A 15453-nucleotide genomic window follows, 5' to 3' on the forward strand; every position below is an offset into this window, starting at 1 on the left:
TTATACATTGATGAAATCTTCATTTCAATTGTTGGAATTTGAATTTGTTCAATTGTTCGAATTGGAAGGCTGCAGTGGATGAAACCTACGCAAGATAATAATAACAATATTCATATAGCGCCACATCCACAGTCAAACTATGCTCCTGGGCGCTGTACATGACAATGGTGATAAATACGGTACTTTCAGTCATAATGTTCATTGAAATAGAACGTTTTCAAGCGAGCTTTGAATTTATTTAAATTTTCAGCTTGTTTGTTTGTTTGTTTATCTTTATCCTGCATTGCGGGAAAGCGGACTTGAGCGCTATGCATCGGTGTACGCCTTTCGACATACACCTGACCCACGCTGCAGCCGACGGCAATGTTTGTTTCCGGTTGTCTACTTTACTTACGACTTAAATTTGGTACTACCCATTACTCGAAATCGATCACTAGGTAGAGGCAATTATCGTAAAGTTTTTTGCCCAGAGCAACAACAGTAAGTGCGGGTGGCTGGAGTCAAACATTCAGGCTCTCGACTGCGAGCCCAACGCGCTAACCACTCGGCCACGGCTGCCGACTTCCTTTACACAAATAGGCAAACAGTTCCAGCAATTGGCAGCAACACCTGGATGTAAGTAAGATGTAACAATGCTTAATTATTTTTAAAACCGGAATCACTTCAATGTTTATGGGAGAATTCATCTTATTTTTTAAATTATAATAAGATTTTTATTAGATCTTTAAGGACCCCTCAAAACTTATTTGCAAACCTACTGCAGTTAGCTAGTCAGAAACGTTAAATGCAAAAAAACCTTCTTAATCCATTCTACGCCTTTAGGCTACCACAAAGGATATCGCTTTATAGATGCCGTCAGATTATTCTTAGTATTAGGTCAATATTTTTCTTACCAAGCCTATCTACATAGAAAAAAGCGAAAAAATGCAAGAAAGAATTTTTCTTTAGAAGATTGATCTAATAGCAGGAAGTCACAATTGGCAAAGTTCCAATGAACGAGGTATGACTCCAGCTACAAAGTAAAACATTTCAGATGAAATCAGCTATATAGGCTAAGCGAAGTTTCTCGTCGTGTCATTTGTTAACCTAAAGTAGTGCCAATATGACGTGTATTGCAAGGCTTGCACTAGTCGCTATGATCGCAATGCGATGTGAAGCAGACCTTGGGTTGGGAAACTGCACCCTACAATGCGATGGGGAAATGTCATCAACCCCTTCACATTTTGGGTTACCTGCTCGTCTTCAAGGTGTTCCTGGTAAGAAGGGCCCGATTGGTTTGAGAGGACCGAAAGGTGATCCGGGGAAGAAATGCAATTGCTTGGATGTGGAGGATCTGGTTCGAGAAATTAACCAAATGAAAGGTGCAAAAATATTGTTGGTTGAAATTTTTGAGAAAGAGTTTGATTTACTACAATTGCGTTTGTATAGGCAACGGTAACTAATGGTGGCCTTTTAAGATTTGCGAGTCTACGATTCACATCTTATCAGCCAATATAAATTCGCTATTATGTTTGGTAGGTAGTCTAGCAATAACACTTTTAAACAGCACCACCAACAACAAGAAATCCAATGGTATAATTGATTGATTGAATCTTTATCCTCGGACTGGGAAAGCTTCTTGCAGAGCTTAATCCTGGCAGTTTCGCATACTTGTAGAGGCTTTGAATCACTGACGCAGGCCCGGTCACCGAGATTGACAGAGTGAAGCTTTCGTTTGTTGAAGTCTTGTTGCCGGGGAACTATTCCATCCATTAGATGCCGCTGAATGGAGAGCAGTCCTTAACGTGCGTTGCTCAAGCGCACACCCCGAGAGTCGAACCAGCGCCGCTTGATCTTGAATCTTCTTCGTTTCAGAAGTCACGCGCTAACCAATTGAGCTATCGGGGCGGATTACATCAACATGATAAAAACTTCTCTGAGCCTATACTAAAAATATTTCACGGTCCATATTGTGTCTTTTGCAGTTTGATTGATGTTGTGTTGTGACTATTGAGACATTGGATAAGATACTTTTGAAAGTACATTTGGAAAAGAAATATAGGTAGGCTAGTCTAGGCTATTGCGTAGGTTGTGACCTTCACGTAAACTAATATAGACCTAATAGGCCTAACTTAAAAGTTATGATAGACAGTCTTGTTTAATTACTTTTAAGTAAACTCCTCTTGTTAGAAAATGTATATCCTTCATCCTGCGCTGATCTCGTCACCAACAAACATGGAGTTGATGCAAGTGGAGTTTACACAATTTATCCCTTTCCTGGAGATAGGAATGGTGTACAAGTGTACTGTGATCTGCTCACTGATGGAGGTGGATGGTTGGTAGGTTCCATTAGTTTAGTCTGCCGTAGAGAAATTGGAAGTTTAGTTAAACCTAAGGCAGACCTAATTGACTTTTTATGATTATTATTTGCATTAAACGTTGTTTGCTTAACAAACATACAGGAGATCTTTACTGTTTGCATGAAAAACATGAACGAAAAACAATAGGGGGCCACCTATCAGGGGTTACTAGCAGTGTTGGGCGCGATAACTCATTTTTCAGTTAAGCGATAACGATAATCGATAAACGAAAAATGCCTAAAGCGATAACGATAAACGATAAATCAAAAAAAATTAAGCGATAACGATAAACGATAAATTATCGCCAATAATGTCCGACAACGATAAATTTTTTTTTCTTGATTAGCGCTGCCCCATCCCGTGCAGCACGAACTGTTTTCATTAACATGACGAAAAATCGAACATAATATACTGTAAAGGGACAAAACTTTTTGTAAGTTATGCATAAATAGAATTGCAATAGCTGCAGTGGGTATCGAATCTTCAACCTCTTGATCCAGAATCAAACCACTGAGGTAACCGCCGTGCTTATAATTATACCTTCAAATACCAGTTGGATGCTTTTATCAATTGAGTTACACTGCCGCTTACGTGCAGTAGGCAAAATAATTAAATCAAATAAAAATACCATAAAAAATTCCAAATTTTGTATTTTGCTTTCTGCTTAAAGGGCTGATTACAACAAAGTCAGCAATATTTGAAAAAATTCCCAAAAACGCAAAATGCTTGAAAATTTATCAGTAATCTTAAGCGTTATTGGTAGTAAAAATGTGCATACTGTGAAATCCATCGAGCTTGTCAAATTAGTCGTGTTTGTTTCAGAACAATAACATAATTATCGTAATTTACTGATAATTTCAGATAATTTTTTTTGTTTTCTTTGTGAACACCATCATTGAAGGATTGGCAGAACGCTGAGTTGTTGAGATAAGAATTACAATGTAGGCCTAGGCACTGTATTAGTGGGAATAAAAATATTTGATTGAGGTAGGCTATGTCGCATAGGTACAGTAAATGAGAAAGGTTATAGGCTAATAGCCTACTGTATTTAGCATAATTTTACCACGCAACTCGATGCGCCTATTGTCATGCAAAAACTACTACAAGATGCAAAACATGTGATGTCGGTCTGCATGTCAAATGCTTCAAGCAATATCATATTCCGCAATGACTTGTTTCAGTGATGTTGTGTTACTTTGCTAATTTTCATCTTCATATTTTTTGAACTTTCATTTCAATAAAATGCTCGATGACAATAATGACATGACAAGACATGAACAAGACATTTCCCATTTATCACGTTGAGCGATAAGTAAAATGTAATAACGCTTAAGCATTACGCACAAGAAACTTGTGAAATTTGATAACTGATTTGCCTAGCGTCTTATATATAGGACGGCTTTTTTCTCAAAAAGTACAAACACAATTAGGAAAAAAATAATTGTGATATGTTTTTAGGTCATAATTATGCAATATTTAAATTTTCCGAAAACTTTTTTAAGTACTTTCACTTTCGGCACAAATGGGTTAACTTTTTAAGTTAAATGGCACTTATGCATTCGGTTATTATTTTTGGATTAAAGTTGTATCGCCAAGCTAGAAAAAACTCGATCTTACAGTCTACAACCGATCTTGTGTTGTTATTGTGTGTGAATTTTGTCTTTTAATCTGAATTTGTGACGTAACCGCACGTCTCAAGGCAAGTTCTTGCAATTTTAGTTGCGCGTTGGGCTCGCAGTCGAGAGCCTGCATGTTCGACTCCAGCCACCCGCACTTGCTGTTGTTTCTCTGGGCAAGAAACTTTACGATAATTGCCTCTACCCAGTGATCGATTTCGAGAAATGGGTAGTACCAAATTTAAGTCATAAGTAGAGTAGACAACAGGAAACAAACATTGCCGTCGGCTGCAGCGTGGGTCAGGTGTACGTCGGAAGGCGTACACCGATGCATAGCGCTCAAGTCCGCTTTCCCGCAATGCAGAATAAAGATAATAAAAATAAAAAAAAAAAAAAAAAAAAAACAGTAAGTTTCATGTTTTGACGAGAGAGATTTTATTTTTTACGACAGTTACTAAAAACTAACACCTCCAACGAAAAAGAAAACACAAGAATAAAATAGTTGATCGTGAGGTGGCGCAAAAGACCATGTTTCCGATGTAAAAGCGGCCTCGTATTGCGACACTTTCACAAACCACTTGCCAATTTCTTTCGCTTCGCTTCAAAGAAATCACCTGTGCGCTTACATTCTAATTGTAAAATTCACTCGCGATTGCCCATTGCAGCAAAACAACAAGTGACTTGTTGCATGCATTTCATTGCATTGCAATTTGCAAGTCTAAAAATTATTGTGTTGTCAGGGCCGTCGCTGCAGGGGGGCATGCCCCTCCCTTGATAACGACCTGTGCACACACACTTCAGGCACTGAAGAAGAACTGGTTTTAATTTTAGTTTTATTAACTAGGTGGCTAGTAAAAATATTACTTTTCATGGTCTTTCCACTTGTGTTGATCCGAAATAAAAGTTATCGGCGATTAATTATCGGCGATAATCAAATATTGCCTTTGGCGATAACGATAAACGATAACTGAAAAAATAATTGAGCGATAACGATAAGCGATAAAAATTTATCGCCGATAATCATCGCCGATGAATTATCGCCGATAATGCCCATCACTGGTTACTAGGCACATTATTTTGGAATAAGTTTGAATGATGAGACTTGGACTAGCCTACATCCCTAAGCTTCATCCCTACATTCCTACGCTACATCCCTAAGACTTGGGCTACGCCTACATCCCCAACATCCATAAAATAAAACTTTTGCCGAAAATTTTGAATAACATCAGGGAACCACTTGAGTTTGACACACTTTTTGGGCAGATAGTTAACATCCCGTACTTCTAGAAATCCCTGTTAAAAAGATTACAAAAAAATTTTTTAACTCAGTGTTCATATTATATAGACTGTAGTTCACCTGCAGTTTAATGAGCTACGATATTTAACAATCAAACAATTATCGGTAGCCTACCTATGAATTGTCGTAGGTTTTCCAGAAACGAATCGATGGCTCTGAAGATTTTTTTCGGAACTTTAGTGACTACGCTCGAGGTTTTGGAAAACTTCATGGAGAATTTTGGTTGGGTAAGTGGAGTTATTGGAAAAGTTGTCGAAAGAAAAAATATGTAAAGTACCGTAACAAAGTTCCGTGCAAAATTTAGAAAGTTTTGCTGTTATAACGTAGGTAGGCTATGTGGTGTGATATCAGCCTATGGATGCAGCTTATCAGCCTGTTCCAAATAGGATCAAAAGTTGTAAACAAAAGTAATCAATACATCTAGCAAAGGATGATAGTAAAAACTGATAAAAAAAAGTTAGCACTTGCTCAAACAATCAGTCTATTATTCTATTTGAATAAGTTCATACCGTTGCTTCAACAAGAAACCCAGGATAATGCGTAACTTCTTTGAGTGAGTTTCTAATTTAGGCTATAATTAAGTTATAATAAATTAGTAGTAACTAGTAAGTTACTAATATATTAAGTATTTTTTATCCTAACGTATATTACAACGTATAGTTAACATTTTCATAACGTAAGTCGATAACTTGTTATTAAACTCACGAAGGCTTGGACATTATTCACAATTTAACAAAGAATAACGAATATGAACTAAGAGTGGATATGGAAGACTTTGAAAACGAAACGAGATATGCTTTATACGGGTAAGTAGCCTAATACATTTTAAAGGCAAGGTGTGAGTCATGTAAGCTTCCGTATTGGAAGGAACTGTGCTTCGTGTCTTGCTTACAATTTTTAAAAGTGATAGCGTATACTTCACAGCCTATACGATGTTTTATTTTAAATATTGGTTAAGTTAATGTATGTAGAATGTGGACTGTTATTGTTGCAATGACTCAACTATAGGCTATGTCACCAAACAAAGTTTATCCAAACTTTGAGAGATGTCAGTGTATTTTTATATCGTTATGAAGATAAGTTTTTTGGATAAAAAAGAATAAAGAAATGTTTTTGTAAACAATGTTTAAAAATTACAAACGCTAAAACAGAGTTGTTATATTTTCCAGTTTTTCAATAAACAAGACATAAAACTTTACCTGTAGGTGATTCAGTGACTCAAATGCAAGCATTCTATTTGAATACAAGTTTCAGGGAATGCTGGAGTAGCTGACATTGTATAGGTTCCTGTATTTTTACTGATAATATCATATTAAATAATTCAAAAAGAAGAAAATATTGAAATATTTGAACTGCAACATGACTACTGAGGACAAGGCAAAGATGGATGAGATACTGAAAGGAATGGCAGAGATTATGGAAAGTCAAAAAAGGTATGAGAAAAAGTATGATAATGTCCAAACCACTGCTGCACCCCCTGCTGCTGCTGTGTCTTCATCTTTTACAGATGGACTTCAGCAGGCCCAACGCTCGGAGCTGACGGAGCTATCAAAACAAGTTTATGCTCTGCAAGAACAAGTTTGGGAACTCCAGCACTCTGTATACAGAACAGAGCGCAAGCTGGATGACTTGGAGCAGTATGGGCGAAGCAATTGCCTCATACTTCATGGATGTACTGACAGCCCAAACAAGGGAAGTAATGTTGATTACTCTGAATATGTGGTAAATAAAATTAATCAAGTAGTTAAACCAACTAACTGCCTTGCTTTGAGTGACATAGATGCATGCCACCCCCTGCCATCTAAAAAACTAAACAAACCAATAATTATTAAATTTGTTAGAAGGATGACAAGGGATGAAATTTTTTATTCAAAAAGCAAGTTAAAAACTGATGATGGTCCTAAACTATCGATTACAGAGTCCTTGACCAAACGACGTCTGTCATTACTTCGTCAAGCGAGAGATGCTTTTGGTTTCAAGGACGTCTGGACATCCAAAGGAATAGTGTGGTGCTTCTGGAATAACAAAAGGCAAGTGATAGATGATTTTTCAGATATTCCAAAAATTTTAAACCATAAGGCATAAAAATTTTAAACCTAACTGCTTAACTTATTTTGTTAGGCTGTAACATTATGCAGTTTTCATTTATCCTTTTGAAGCTAAACAAACCATCTCACATGATATATTATTACCGATGACAAAAAAAACAAAAAAACTCAGGAACCTTTTTACTTTATCCATTCTCTTAATCCTTAGCTTAGCTTTCAACCAACCCTATTTTATACATACCTTTTTGTTTTTCAATTCTACGTTTAAATAATACATGTTATTAAAACCAAAATGTAACTATTGCATGAAAACAATCAGAAAAAATCAAAAATTTATTAAATGTTTAACTTGTCCCATTGAAGTTCATGTTAAATGTTGTAAAAAAAGTGCAAATTATCATGACACACAAAATTGGACATGTACCTTGTGCAGTGACTGGATTCCCCCTTTTGTCCATCTATCCAACACCGAATTAGCTACACTGGTTGGAAGCCACAGTGTATCAAATCTTACCTTCAAGCCTGACTATCTGAATGATATGTTTGCTAGCACATCTTACACAAGCAACAATGACATAGATGACCTTTTTATGCCTAATATATCTGAAACATATGTAGACTCAACAACTGTCAATAAACTAAAAATGGACTGCTCACTAGGGCCAGTCTTCACTTCATTATGTATCAATGCTCGGTCTATTGTTAATGTAAAAAATTTCACCAAACTTGAGGCCCTGTTGATGTCTATAAATATCAGTCCTGATTTAATTTCTGTAGTTGAAACATGGGTTCAGCCTAATTCAAAAGGTCCTTACTTAAACCTACCGGGCTATACATTCATATCAAATGCTCGAATTAACAGTCGCGGTGGAGGAGTAGGAATATACTTAAAAAGTGATATTATGTATACCAAGCGTGATGACCTAACCATTATGAAAGAAAAAGTATTTGAGTCTATTTTTATTGATATTTTTGTTGGTGGTAAACAAGTGACCTGTGGTAGCATTTATCGAGCACCTGCATTGGATGCTAAGTCAAATTTAGAATTTCTTGATATGCTTAGTGAGTGCATGAATAACATAGGTACATCAAAACAATGCTACATAATGGGAGATTTTAATTATAATTTATTGGATTATGAAAACATCAATGTAGGCAATTTTACAGACTTGATGTTCTCAAATTCTTTTTACCCACTAATTAATAAACCTACTAGAATAACTGACACCAGTGCAACAGTCTTAGATCAAATATGGTCCAATGTGCAAACAGGTAATGAAAGTCGGTGTGGAATTCTAATTAATGCAATCTCAGACCACTTTCCAGTTATGCATTGTACAAATATTGGAAAACCCTCAGTTACATGTCATCAATATACCAGATCATTTAATCTCTCAAACATACAAAATTTCTCAAATGCTCTGGAAAATATGGACATCACTTGTTGCTTAAATCAAACTGATGCTGATGAAGCTTATGAGTCATTCATAGGAGAATATACTAGTCAATTTAATAAGCATTTTCCTTTACAAAAAACACCTTTAAAAAAGAATAATTCTTGGTTTGATAGAGAACTACTACATCTATTACGAAGAAAAGAGCGTTTGTTTAAAAAGTACATAGCAAATAAAACTGTTCACTCCAAAAAGAACTACACCTCTGCAAGAAACTTATACTTCCATACAGTTCAACAAAAAAAGAAGGAATTTTATAAATCTAAATTTGAAAAGCAAAAGTTTAATATGAAAGCTACTTGGCAAACAATCAACAATCTATTAGGTAAATCCCAGTCTAAGACTAACCATGGCATCAAAATAAATGATAGTACAGTCATTGACAGATTAACTATTGCAAATCACTTTAATGATCACTTTTCCTGTGCTGCCCATTCCCTTACAAAAAAAATTCCTAAATCAAATACAATATTTTCAACATATCTCGATTCTCCATGCTCTGAGACAATTTATATTTATCAAACTACTTTGAATGAAATTAACAATATTATTCATGCTATGCCAGCAAAAACTAGCAGTGGCATCGATGAAATACCATCCATAGTTGTAAAGTCAACCCCAAACAATATACTGCATGCTTTAACTCATATATTTAACTTATCTTTAACGAGTGGAAAATTCATAAATACATTTAAGTTGGGGAAGGTGATACCTATCTTTAAAAAGGGTAGCTGCAAAGATTCAAACAACTACAGACCAGTCAGCCTACTTCCTGTCTTTTCAAAGATATTAGAAAGAATCATGTACAACAGATTATACTCGTTTTTAATTAGACATAAATTTTTCTATAACAATCAATTTGGTTTCAGAAAAAATCATTCCACAAGCCATGCTGCTTCAATGCTAATAGAAAGTATCACCAGTATACTAAACGACAACCATCTTGCATTAGGAATCTTTCTTGATTTATCTAAAGCATTTGACACCATCGACCATAAAATATTGCTAGCTAAATTATATCATTTCGGAATAAGAGGCGTGGCCTATGATTGGTTCATGAGTTACCTGAGTAATAGAAAACAAAGAGTTGTTTTCAATGGCACACTATCTTCTAACGTTAACAACATATCTTTGGGTGTCCCACAAGGGTCTATCTTAGGCCCTCTTCTATTCCTGATTTATGTAAATGACTTCCCTAACTGCCTTCAACACGGAACTGCAATTATGTTTGCAGATGACACCACCATTATATATAAAAATAAAACCGTTTCTGCTGTATATGATATTGCAAATCAAGAGCTTGTATCCATAGATCAATGGCTATCAACAAATCGATTGTCTCTAAATGTCACCAAAACCAAACATATATTATTTTCAAGTCAAGGAAGCAAGACACTATCAAACAACCCACCCTTAAATATTCGAAAAAACAACATAGAACAAGTTGCCTCAATAAAGTTTCTGGGAATAATTGTAAACGAGCATTTGTCATGGAAATCTCATATGGAAATCTTGCTTCAAAAAATAAGATCAACACTCTGCGTGACAAAAAAAATTAAGCCTTTCCTAAACAAACAAGCACTTCTCTCCATTTACCATTCCTTAGTTGAGAGCCAGATATTATATTGTATCTCAACATGGTGTCATGAAAACAAAACTACATTGCAAAAGCTACAACGTACATGCAATAACTTTCTTCGTACTGTATTTAACATTGACCGCAGAGAAAGCGTAAAAGGTGTGATGGAACTCAATAATTTAAAATCAATTAACCACATGAAAACTACAGAGATTGCAACTTTCATGTTTAAATATTCAAAAAGGCTACTTCCCACAACATTCAATGATATACTTATGTGTAAACAATCAAGTAGCCTAACAACAAGAAGTAATTCTCCTTATATTCCGATATATTGTAGAATTAACACTTGCAAACAATCAATACGGTACATGGGGCCAACAGTTTGGAACAAGCTTCCCCCCACTATAAGAAATGAATGTAAAACTGTAAAAGGCTTTAAATCAAAAATGAACAAGTTAAATCTTTCTTAAAATGATCCTATCTAAGTATTACTTGCACCAAACATACTAATATTTTTTTTTGCCCAGAAATGATAGGCCAATGTGTGTAGATTCATTAGCAAAATAGTATGGTTGTAAGTACTCCTACTGGCCTTCTGGTTCTTGTGTTTTTTGTCCACAGAAGTTCTACAGAGTCTTCAGAAGTTTTTCCATCCTCTTCGACCAATCGCCATCTTTCGGTGAAGCGGTGGCCATGTGCTCCAACCAGTTGCTTTTATATATATCAATATCTTGGACTGGATCGTCATGCTATTGTCTGATTATTTATCTATTTTTCTAACATGCCAAATTGGATTTCTTTATCACTTTTGTTATGGTTTAACGTGTAAAACATATACACGGTAACCCAAATTTATCATATTACTGTGACATGCCACTACTACATCCCAGCTGGCGATCCCTGACGTTTTTGCATTAATTCAACGTTTGCTAACGTTGGATCAGTGTGGAAGTGACGAGTTTAGCTGACTGGGGTTTAAAATTATCGCTTTATCAACGCAACTTTTATCAAAGCACGCTTGATATCTGCAAGACATAACTTCCTTGGGTAAAATTGAATTTCCGCAAGATGATGATGTTGTTTTTGCTAGTTTGTTTTATTTGTTTTTGTCATTGTTTTCAGTGTCGTCAAGTTATAGCCTATCTATTTTGTGAGTCGTGCAAGGCCTATGGTGCGTTGCGCTTGAAATGGCTTTGCCCGTGGTAGGATTTCTTTGTGGGGTTTTCTTTGCCTGCCTTGCTCTTCTTGCTATGAGCTAAACGCATCAAGACGTGTTCCCCTTAAGACCATCAGCACTCTTGATAACGCACCATGGCCGATCTTCATAGCAACTGTCCATACTGATCTTAAATATATCAGCTAAAGCCATGTGGGCTAATAAAGCTATAGCCTAAATTTATTTGTTTTTGTTTTTTTAACATTTTCTTTTTTTTTTATTTTCTTTGTATATCTTAAATTTTTCTGAAGGTGTTGCGACCGTGCCAAATTTTTTTTCAACTCAATAACTTACTTCGGTCACAAGCACGTTTTTAACGTTCGCGTTTTGTCGCTTCTACCTTTTTCTCGACCTTTGCTATGTTGACGTGTATTGTTTTGATATGATGGTCAGAAATAAAAAAAACAACTGAACTGAACTGAACTCTCTAAACATCAGCAGCTATTACCTTGCAGTTCTGCCTTTTTATTTTCACATTTTTTTACAAGGATTCTCATAAACATAAATCATGAAAAAGCACAAGTAAAACAAATGAGGACAGAAGACGTTACCAATTTTCTTTTGATCAACTTGTTTTTAGGCTAGGTTACTTATTATCACCTTCTGTTTTTTTTAAAGGACTTTCTCTGTCGGCGGTGGATCAGATTACTCTTTAAGTACAGGCCACTACAGTGGAACAGCCGGTGAGCTCTTAAAAAAGAATAAAAAGCTTTAAGTATAATAATTCTAGTAAACTTAGAAAAAAGCATGCAGGTTTAGCTGAAGTTTGCAAGTTATAACAAATTCTTGCTGATAAATTTGCACAACAGATCTCTGTGTAGTCGTTATAAAAGGGGGTAAAGTTAGTAAGCCGACGTTGCATCGTACACCGAGTAGGGTGAGTGCAAGACTAATCGGATAAAACTTAGTTAGCCCCAAGCATATATTAATAGTTATGAAGGTAAACTTTGTTCGCACTATGCAAATATTTTGTTCTTTTAGACTGTCTTGGAGCAATGGATTTCTAAATAGGGCAAAGCGTGCAGAAAAACAGACCCGCGTAACCAAGTTTTCAATTGTTTGTCATATCTGAAAATTATTGCCATATCGTTCTTTGACACGTTTTTTGTTTTTGAATTATCTATTGTCAAGGAAGAAATATTATAAACGCTGATCCGACAACAAAACTGACACATCAGCACAACTGATCGTTGGATGCTTCCCTCATTTCCGTCGGAAGGTCTAATCGTGATTGGAGTAATTTAAATTACAGTAGCGATGCATATTTTTATCATTAGCATGCCCCAGGAACAATATGATTTGACTAACTATCAAGGATGTTTAAACATTAATATTTATGTTCTTTTGAAAATACAGTACAATACACCCTTGTTTTTCTTTATAGCCTATTGAACATAAAAGTTTTTCTGTTCGGTTTGTTTCCATCCATGCCATAGGCGATAGCCTATTGTTTTTGCCTTGGTTGCAATAAGTTAGCGGAATAGTCAAGAAAATGCAACAATTTTTTTCAGGAAATTCGATGCCAGGTTCTGGGAGATTTTCAGCGAGAGACGTGGACCAAGACACGTCTAGTAAGAGTTGTTCGGAATTGTACTCAGGTGCATTTTGGTACACCGCCTGTCACTCGGCGAACCCTAATGGCTTGTATTTGAGGGGTCAACATTCTTCTTATGCTGATGGAATAAACTGGAGAACCTGGAAAGGTTACAACTATTCTTTGAAAAGAATAGAAATGAAATTCAGAAAAAAATAATCTTATCTCTGTGTGACATAACTTGGCTGATATGCGTGACTTATCATTTTTGGTATTTTTCAATAATTCTTCTTAAAACTGCTGATTTTTGTTTCACTCTTTTTACCATTAGGTCAAAAGTAAAAGTGTTATGTCACAAAGTATGATGGGTTGTGTGAATCCTTGTCCTCCAAGAAATCTTGGTTTGCAAGTTTAGGCCTATTTCTGACAGTTTCACATCGTCTTTGAATTACTAACGCAGGGCCATCAGAGAGACTGAGTGAAGCTCCACTTGTTAAAGTGTTGTTGTTTGTGAAGAAAAGTATTTTTAGTTAATTTGTGCGCTGATACCTTCCGCGGGCCGCACATAACAGCGTGGCGGGCCGCCAGTTGGTGACCCCTGCAATAAGCTATCGGGGATGAGTTAAATATTTCAAGGTAATGCAGCATTCAAGCTGAGAGCCGAAAAGCAACCGCAATCCTGTCGAAAAAAGCATCGCAATTTTGAGCAGAAAGCCTATTCGAAAAAATCCGTCTTATTATGAAGACTTCCCAATTCTCCAATACATTGACTTTATTTGTCTTTTCAAACTAGATTTTTTTATCTAAATCTAGAAGATGATGAGCGCAGACTACACATTTGTCCAAATAGCCTACAGTAGATTAAATACGAGATAACTCGTGGTCAGCAACCTCAGCTAAGTCATTGACCATAAATTATTTACTTTTCAGTAGCCTATCCAACCTTTGTAATATTGCTTTACTTTGTGTTAAAATTTGTATAAAATTCAATACAACCTTGCCAAGAACTCATTGATTTGTGAAAACTTTGCATTCCATGTCGTAGGGTAGGTAGGCCTAATCCGGACACAATAATATGCTTCAAAACATATTTGTTGTTTAGCAGTAACTGTAGGGTTCTTGTAGCCACTGGCTAGTACAGAAATGCAGCAGGTAGGCCTACATTAACACTTAGGAGTTTTCAGAGATGGGCACAGCACAATTTAAAAGTACCGCGGTACCGATACTCGGTACTAGTCAAAAATAGTACCTCGATACCGCTACGGTACTCGGTACGGTACTTTTTTAAGTACAAGCTACAAGACTTGGAATGATGAATTTTTTTTTGTGATTGTAATCGAAATAATCTTACATTTAAAACCACAAATGTGATTCATCTCCATTCCAACTATATTAACAAGTAACTGCAACGCGCCATGACGATGTTCATATTCTACACAAAGACTGCTCAACCAGCCCTTTGGTAAGCACGCAAAGCTGAATGGAACAGATCGGAAAATAAAGTGACAAGTCTCTTGATTTTGCTCAGTAAAAATGCATAAATTTAAGGTAGGCATATTAATACTTGTTAGTTTATAGACTTATAGTAAAGGGCCAACCCAACATGCCATATAGAAAGCTATTGGAAGTAAAGTCCATTCAACATCAGAGGTGTAAAGTAATGAAAGTAGTGTTACTTAAGTAGCAATAAAAAAAAAACTGGTATCCGTCTAAATGGACTGGCTTGCAATTAGCATAAAAATTAGCATAAACATAAAAGCAACTTGCAAAAAATAAAAGACACGGACATTATAATTCCTTTTTACTTTCATGTTAAGTAGCAATGTTCAGTAACTAGTACTTTTTGAGTAGTTTTATTTTTTATTACTTTCTACTTTCACTTGTTTAGTTTTATGCCAAAGTAACGTTACTCGAGTAATTTTATATTTTGTCAAGTAGAAAGTTGTAACTGTGATAAAAATCTGTTAAAAAGGTTTCATTTCTAAGATAAAAAAAATATTTTAAAGAGATATTGTAAAAAATGAAAAGTTTTGTTGAAAAGAATTGTTGAAACGAAAAGTTTATCTTCCTAAGACCTAAATGATTCATTAAAAGTTAAACTGTTAAGTGAGGTATTTTATGACTAAAAATATTGGGATTTTGAAGCATTTTTTCAAAACTTGATGAAATTTGTCAAAAATGTTTGTTTTTTGACTGCAAAATTTAACCTACTAATTTTACTTGAGTAATTTTAAAGACCAGTACTTTTTTACTATATACTTCTACTTGAGTGATAATGTGCTCTGGTACTTTCTACTTGTAGCCTAATTGTAACGAATTAGAATTGACCTTCAGTAACTGTACTTTTACTTGACTATTCAAATGGAC

The 15453-nt window shown here is 35.5% G+C and overlaps 2 protein-coding genes and 1 long non-coding RNA gene across 3 annotated transcripts in view; all 3 read left to right on the forward strand.

The window, feature by feature from the left end:
• The window catches only part of LOC145772510 (uncharacterized), a 172686-nt gene that overhangs the window by 32264 nt on the left and 124969 nt on the right, over positions 1 to 15453 (forward strand). The gene's annotated exons all lie outside the window — the stretch shown is intronic.
• On the forward strand, positions 1103 to 14071 carry LOC145771504 (microfibril-associated glycoprotein 4-like). Its single transcript, XM_082583200.1, has 6 exons — positions 1103 to 1361; positions 2170 to 2318; positions 5383 to 5479; positions 5962 to 6058; positions 12171 to 12235; positions 13064 to 14071. Exons 1-6 carry the CDS (start codon positions 1103 to 1105, stop codon positions 13303 to 13305), a joined length of 909 nt encoding a protein of 302 aa, XP_082439326.1. The 3' UTR covers positions 13306 to 14071.
• On the forward strand, positions 6095 to 7047 carry LOC145771505 (uncharacterized). The gene is made up of 2 exons (XR_014289240.1): positions 6095 to 6685; positions 6760 to 7047. It is a non-coding gene; the product is annotated as an uncharacterized LOC145771505 (long non-coding RNA).

The sequence above is a fragment of the Aplidium turbinatum genome, chromosome 6 (genome assembly GCF_918807975.1).
Source record: "Aplidium turbinatum chromosome 6, kaAplTurb1.1, whole genome shotgun sequence".
In the NCBI taxonomy this organism is placed as follows: Eukaryota; Metazoa; Chordata; class Ascidiacea; order Aplousobranchia; family Polyclinidae; genus Aplidium; species Aplidium turbinatum.

Excerpts from the sequence above, each read along its gene's own strand:
- LOC145771504 (XM_082583200.1), top strand. The coding sequence starts at position 1,103 with ATGACGTGTATTGCAAGGCTTGCACTAGTCGCTATGATCGCAATGCGA. Across the intron at positions 2,319-5,382 it reads CTGATGGAGGTGGATGGTTG|GTTTTCCAGAAACGAATCGA; the intron begins GTAGGTTCCATT and ends GAATTGTCGTAG. Across the intron at positions 6,059-12,170 it reads ACGAGATATGCTTTATACGG|GACTTTCTCTGTCGGCGGTG; the intron begins GTAAGTAGCCTA and ends TTTTTTTTAAAG.